Consider the following 7852-nt stretch of genomic DNA (forward strand, 5'->3'; position numbering starts at 1 on the left):
TGCAACTGTAGGATGTCGTTGAACAGCCCGAGGAATATTTCTAGACTTTTCAGTCTTCCTTTTAGAATGGGGACCCACAACTGTGGAAGACTTTCTCTTTGAAAAGATGTCCCACTTTTGGAGAAGGAGTATGTTCTCCGTGGTGGCCTTCTTAATCACCTTTTTAACTACCTCGTTTGGAAAGAGGTCTATACCCAAGATGTTGGAAGATATCAGCTTCCTGGTTTCGTGTTTCACGTTGCGGCAGCAATCACAAACTCTACAGAATCTCCTAGCCTTCATAAAGGCATAATGGTCTTTTACTAAGGTGGCCATAGGCATTTTGGCCAAGACTGTGAGCATGTCTGGGGTACTTTGGTGGGCTTAACACACAATTCTATGCAGTTCTGTAGGGATAGGGAGGCTGCAAGCCTCTCCTTTGTCTCTTGTTCCTTACTCAAAAGAAACTCAGATAGTTTAGGGATATTCTCACTAAATTGTCATCTAACGACATCTGCGTCTAGTCTTCCTACTGAAAAGGTTAAGTATACATCCTTCCATTCCTAATTCTGCCTGGGAAAGGCTAGTGACAGAGGCTTGCACTCCTCGAGTGCAGGACATGGTCTACCTGCCTCCACTGTCTTGGCAACAGATTTAAGTGCCTTCGACATAAAGGGAAATGATATTGAAGCAGGAGCAAGAAAGGAGGGGCGTCTGTTTCCTAGTGTGAATACTTTTGACACCGAATTACCCGCCCTTTTCAGGCTACTTGACAAGATAGCCTGTGCCTTATCATGGTCTAGAATCATGACCTCCTTCAGTTCCGTTTCTTTTCTTGACGTTGGTTCATGTATCAGTCGAATGAAGCAATTAGGGAAAGCTTCATAGCTTGCCCAAAACTGGATTTTGTCCAAAGGAACCGCACCCATCTTCTCCGAGATGTAGAGTTTGCTGTTTAAAATCGTCATAAGCTCCGCAAACCTCCAGGGATTGGTTTTGGAGCATGTCGGAAGGTCTTGTTCTCTGGGTTGTTTGTATGACCCTTTGGGAGTGACAAGTGGAGCTTCACAGAGCTCTATCTTGCATTTCGCTTCCTCCTTTTCGTCTTGTTTGCGAAAGTTTTCCATTAGACCTTTCATATCGGCCCATAATTGGTCCATTTCGTGTAATAGAGGGGTAGAGGGTGAAGATGTCGATGTTAATAGCTCTAGAGCCGGTACAAACGGAAGCAGTTCCTAAACAACATTATCCACATCTTCCCACGGGGGCTTCCTGCCATCTGTCCCAAAGGCTATCTGGCCGCAGAGAGGTGTGAATCGTGCCTGGGGCACCACTAGGTTATGCATCCTATCATTAGGTAGGTATGATCCTGGAGAGATTTTCTGGAAGCCTCTCACCCAGTTGTGTAGTTTATTACAAGCTGCATCCCTAGACTCTGTCGACTTGGGATTCTCGAAACCCTCGGACATCAAGGTCCGACATACATTGCAAACTTGAGGGTCCCTATAATGCAGGGATTCTGGAATAATATTGCAGGGGGCATGGAATTTGCATGTATTATGACCATAAAAAAAACACTTACACTTGATATTGCAGAAGACTACAACACATGTCATCTTGGGGTTCCTCCTGTAAAGAAAGGAAAGCAGAATGAGTATACAATTGATTATCTCACTGATAAGCAATATGCAAAAGTCAGCTTTTAACTAAAATAGCTTAGGATAGTAAGCTCAAAAGGGATAGTGGGAGACAAATACTTGTGTATCCCTGCAAGCAAATGCTGTTACCTCTTCCCAGTATTAACTATAAGGAGATTCCTCTATCAAAGAACTCTAACGAAAAGGTTCTAACCCCTAGGGGTAAAAAAGTGTACAAGTCACTGCTCCTTTTTATTCCTAACACTGTGGGGTAAGGATGACTGATTTCTAATCAGAGTATTAAAGGAATTCTATTCTTTCAATATAGGAAGGGTCTCAGCAGATGCTCACACAAGGGTACCCAAAATATGTTAGAAACTAACTACTGTATAATCATACTATAGTTTTCTGTTTGTAGTATATGCTTTATTGCAAAATACTAACTACTGTATAATTATATATAACGTAGTTCAGCCAGTGTGCTGCCGTTAAGTGTGCTTCTATTCTTTCAATATAGGAAGGGTCCCAGCAGATGCTCGCACAAGGGTACCTAAAATATGTTGGAAACTAACTACTGTATAATCATACAATAGTTTTCTGTTTGCAGTATATGCTTTAAAACAAAATACTAACTACTGTATAATTATATATAACGTAGTTCAGCCAGTGTGCTGCCGTTAAGGCAAGAATCTGACGGCATGGTCCAGCCGGCATGACGCCGACTGGACTAGGAAATATAAAATACATATACGTGTTTATCCTACCCAGCCCATTTGCTGTGACCTCCCTTACAATATTATATCATAGAGTTTCCTGATCGGGGAAACTCAAGGATAAGGGTTTTAACATTTTAGGGTTAGAAGTGTAATACCACCAGCCCTTGAAAATATTTAATATTATAGGGTAATATGAAAACTGATTTTTAATCAGAATACTGAAAAAAATTCTATTCTTTCAATATAGGATTGGTCTCAGCAAACACCCGGGCTAGGATACCCAAGATATATTGGAAAATAACTACTAGTATAATATACACAATAGTTTTTCTATCTGCAGTATATCCTATACTGCAAATATACTGACTCCCTGTATAAACATATACTGTAATTCAGCCGGCATATAGCCGGCATAGCTAGTCGGTGCCAGCACAGCCAGCATGCTAGCTTTTAAGAGAGAGAGAGACACAGCATTGAGTGAAGGCTGCCTTATTATTGTGTGTGTATACACTAATTAAGGAAGTAAAAGTCTAATTTACTGCCTTTTTCAAGAAAGAAGATTCAAATGGAAGGGGAGAATGTAACCTTCAGGCTTCCTTCCAGTGACAAGTACCATCGCCGGCAAGGTCCAATCAGCACGTAGCAGGCAGGCTAGCACCCGGCAGCACTGGTACAGTTGGCTACTGCCGGTTGAGTCAGCATCTATCTGTGCCGGTCTGGCTGGCCTACCGCCGGCCAGGCTAATGTCCCGGCTACATGACATGTGGCCAGCAGTCCAAGGGAGGACTGAAGAACCTTGGTGACAGAAGGGACTTTCCACCAACAGCCATCATGGCTGTCAGCAGCCGCCAGCCGCCGCCAGCCGCCGCCAGCCGCCGCCGCCAGCCGCCGCCGCCAGCCGCCGCCGCCAGCCGCCGCCGCCAGCCGCCGCCAGCCGCCGCCAGCCGTCATGGCTGCCAACAGATGACATGGCAACCAGCAGCATGCATCGCCGCCAGCAACCGACATAGCCGCCGACAGTTTGTATGACACATGGCCGCCGGCAGTCAACATAGCCACCGGCAGTTGTCATGGCTGCTATCAGCTGGCATAGCCGCAGGCAGCCGGACAACGGCTGTAGAGCAGGAGTCTGGCAGGCCCCCGCAACCCAACGGCAACGGTGAGGTTGCAGGACGACTGCTCAAAGAAAGACAATGGCTCGGCCCATAACAAAAGAACAGAGGGGAGGGAAAAGGGTCCTGTCTGAGGTGTGGAAGGAGCCGGCAAGGTTGCCGTTCCTACACACCCTTAAGAAACTCTCTTCCAGTATCGGCACCATCCTAGGCGGCAGGAGAATTCTATTTTCCAACCTAGGGTCTGCCAATACAATTAAGGGGACGGCAGCAGTGCCGTCTCCTCTCAACAAGGGAGAAACAGAGTTCCAGTGCCGGCACCATGCTAGGCCTCAGAAGAATAACTATTCTATTCTTCAGCCTAACATCTGAGAGCACAGGACTAGTCTACTACCCCACAGGGAGAAGGTGGTGGCATCATACAACCACTTCAAGTGCGGCCTAGAGAGGACTAGCCTCATATGTCGGCAGCCTAGCTGACAGGGGAATGACTGTTCACCCTGCCAGCTGACTGTCCGCTCCAGACTAAATACTCTGAGGTTCAGACAAAATCCCAAAACCTGCCATCTGCGGTTAAGGGGCGAGACAGAAAATCCTAGGCTAGTCATGCCTGTATGAAAACTCAAGGCACAACCCACTAGGGCTGTAGCCTTAGGCTACACTCAGAGGGAAAGAGAGATTACCCTTTAATCTCTACTAGAGACGAGTATTGGTTATATAATAATTCTAGGAGATATCAATCTCCGATGAATTGATAAGCCAATACACGAGGGTAACTGGGGAAATATCGAAAGTATACTATATCGCCTAGGTTAGGTTAACTACGCAAGATGAGATCTCGGTTACCTAAATCACTGAATCTCTGACATATACGATCGACATAGAAAAAAGAAATATATGCATATAAATATCTTTACAAGTATAAATTGCCTAAATAGCTTCCATAATTAAATTATTAAAGCTATTTCCACCAGGAATGTCTTTCTACTAACTAAATAACACATGCCTAACGAACGACAGGGCCCATGGCGCCTCCGGTAACAGGGCTAGGTCCTAGTCATAATAAATTACTCTAATATCACTGTGAGACAGGAGCTAAATTACACACATTATAAAGAATCAATATTCAACTTTCCAGAGGCGAAAGAAGCTGGAGATTAAATAATAATCCTTGAACATCGATCAAAAAGGTCTAATCAACAGGGAAGACCATCGAACAAAATCACTAAAAAATTAGGAATGTACGCCCTCTTGGATATGATGCTGTTGTGATAATCAATAGTAGTATGGGACCTATGGGAACCTTGATACGGCTACCCTTCTAATTTTGCCACATTCCGCCTTGAAGCGTAAACGCTATTCAGGGTGCAGATTGCTATGTGGCCTGTCAAGAATACGTCCCCTCATATTATGCGATATCCTTAAGAGAAAACTTAAGGATTCGCGCCAGGAGTTAGAATTCTGGAGACCTAAAGGTAAATTCTCTGGGAATATCACTCTAGTCAAATATCCCTTAGGAAGCTACTCTTAGGAACCTTCCCTCATGACGACATGTATATATATATATATATATATATATATATATATATATATATATATATATATATATATATATATATATATATATATATATATATAAATATATATTGAAAGTGACAAAATAGAAAAAAAATTACCATACATTATATGTGATGAAGGAACAGACTACTGGGACATAAGAAATGTTTACAATATCCTTCTGTTCCTGGGATTTTCTCAAAACCTATATAAACATTCCTATAAGTCTAGTCTTGTAACATTCATAATTTCAGTTGACAACACACCAATATTGTTTAATCTGGCATTGCTCATTGCATTTGTGAGAGTATTCTTGATAAATTTCGAAGCAGTGAAGCTTCTTTGCTGAAGTCGAAGACATAAGTAGCACTACAGAAATGACTCCTCATGTGAATTAAAAATTTTCGGTAAGTCTAACAATGATTTAGGTCTTCCAGTGTTACTTATGGCCTTGTAGCATTTTTCTAACATGCATTTTGCAGAACCAAGCTTATGTTAGCATGATAGGCATGAATAAATAAAAAAAAAAATTTCAAAAGATAAGAATTCCATACTTTGTTATTTAAGTGACCGGAATGCTTTCATAATAGAGTATGTGTCATTACTTAAGAGGCTTTTCACTTCTTACAACATATGAGGTACAATAGGGTAGAAAAGTGAATTCGTCCTGAATCCTTAACAGTGCGGTCAAAGGTTGTGCTTCCAGACTGTTTTCAAATAGAATCACCAACAACAAAATCCTGCAATTTTGTAGAAATTATATGTTTCCTTGATAGTCTACACTCTGGAGTATCAAACCCAACAGCTGTTGTAATCAATGGAAAAGCTTCAGAGTGGGTAGCTGTTACAAGTGGAGTACCTCAAGGATCCGTCTTTGTTCTATTGCTATTTTTTATCTACATTAATGAAATAGATTTAGGATTAACCAGTAGAATAGCCAAATTTGTTGACGATACTAAATTAGGCATAAATGCTGCTAACACACAAGCCATAGAAGCCTTAAGAGAGGACCTAATGAAGCTAGGAGAATGGTCCAGAAAATGGCAAATTCCTTTCACATGTGGGAAATGTAAATTAATACACATAGGTTATAATAACCCACAATCAGATTACTCACTGCTGGGTAATGAAAGAGAAAGTGTGGACCAGGAGGAAGATCTCGGTATTATTATCTGCAAGGATTTGAAGTTCATCAAACTGAGCATAAAAGCTCGAAAGAATGCGCAGAAACTAATAGGCTACATAAAGAGGCAATTCAAATACAGAAACAAAGACACTGCGCTAGAGCTGTACACATCAATAGTAACACCCCATCTAGAATACAGAGTCCAATTCTAGGCTCCAAGTGTTTGGAAGGATATTAAATAAATTGGATGTAGTACAAGCTAGGACCACCAAACTAGTTCCAACACTATGGCAATTTGGATATAGACGAGGATGGAACGTTAGAACCTATTTAATCTACAAACACGACTAAGGGGACAGTTAATAGAGGCATTTAAAATTCTTTAAGGAATAACAAATGTAGATTACAACAATCTATCCAAACTTAGCATAAACCATTCCAAAGCTAATGGATACAAACAGCACTCTTTATGGCAATTTCTTTACATACAAAATACCAAATACTTGTAATAGACTTCCAGTGGATGTAGTTAACAGTAACTTGGTAAACGAGTTCAAGAATAAGTGGGTTAGTTAACTGTAGCAAATCATGATAAAAACAAATTAACATATTTCTGAAAAAGTAAGCACTTGGAAATTTGCTCAAAACAATTCCTAATCGAATATGATTAAAATGAAATAGGGATAAAATATATTGATAATGGTACAATTGAAAAATGTCATGAAAATCAACTTACAAATATCTTTGCCCAAAATTACGAATAGATTGACTGGTCTGAATTCATCTTAGCATTGCAACAAAACTTGGGAATCTTGAATATGTGAGAATTCGTCAATGTAATATTCATATGTTAATATGCATGTATAAATACACATACATATATACATATACTGTATAAGAGCACAGAAACTTAGAACCTTAGTAAAGGATTAGAACACAATCTAGTTAAAACCCAAAGTGAAATGTTGAGAATGATAATAGAATTAACATTAACACCACGAGACGGAAGAGAGAGCAACATGGATACGAGGCCAAACTAAAATAGAGGGTATTCAAACAACCTTTAAAGAAAGAAATTGACATGAGTAAAATAATGAGAATGATAGATAATATATGGGCATTGGGAATAATAGACTGGGTCTCCATAGATTGCAAAAGAAATAAGGGAAGGAAAAGAGGACGATGGATTTACGAACTTAGAAAATTGGCATGTATAAACTGGCATAGAAAGACCATAAACAGACATGAGGGGAAGGACATGTCTTACGCCTTTATTATATACTGTGGACTTGTGACGGAAGATGATGACAATGTTGATACACGCATATATATATATATATATATATATATATATATATATATATATATATATATATATATATATATATATATATATATATATATATATATACATATATATATATATATTTGGGCTCAGGCCATGTCATCCTGATGTAAGGTTCCTTTAAGTAGCTTCCTAGGGTATATTTGTCTACAGTGACTTAAGGTCTCCAGAATTCTAACTCCTGGCGCGAATATCCTTAAAGTTTCCTTTTAGGATATCGCATAATATCAGGGGGCGTATTCTTGACACGCCACATAGCAATCTGCACCCCGCATAGCATTTACACTTCGACAGGGAAAAGTGGCAAAATAAAAGAGGAGCCGTTATAAAGTTCCCTTCCTCCGTTACTGTTTGAGTACACAGATGGCGTCATAATCGCC

At 40.3% G+C, this 7852-nt stretch overlaps 1 protein-coding gene across 1 annotated transcript; it reads left to right on the forward strand.

Annotated features, from left to right (window-relative positions):
• The first annotated feature begins 3364 nt into the window (after positions 1-3364).
• LOC137622388 (uncharacterized) lies at positions 3365-6339 on the forward strand. The gene is made up of 2 exons (XM_068353000.1): positions 3365-3491; positions 5807-6339. Exons 1-2 carry the CDS (start codon positions 3365-3367, stop codon positions 6337-6339), a joined length of 660 nt encoding a protein of 219 aa, XP_068209101.1.
• Positions 6340-7852: the final 1513 nt, after the last annotated feature.

Source organism: Palaemon carinicauda, chromosome 29 (genome assembly GCF_036898095.1).
Source record: "Palaemon carinicauda isolate YSFRI2023 chromosome 29, ASM3689809v2, whole genome shotgun sequence".
In the NCBI taxonomy this organism is placed as follows: domain Eukaryota; kingdom Metazoa; phylum Arthropoda; class Malacostraca; order Decapoda; family Palaemonidae; genus Palaemon; species Palaemon carinicauda.

Excerpts from the sequence above, each read along its gene's own strand:
- LOC137622388 (XM_068353000.1), top strand. The coding sequence starts at position 3,365 with ATGGCCGCCGGCAGTCAACATAGCCACCGGCAGTTGTCATGGCTGCTA. Across the intron at positions 3,492-5,806 it reads CCCGCAACCCAACGGCAACG|CTGTTGTAATCAATGGAAAA; the intron begins GTGAGGTTGCAG and ends CAAACCCAACAG.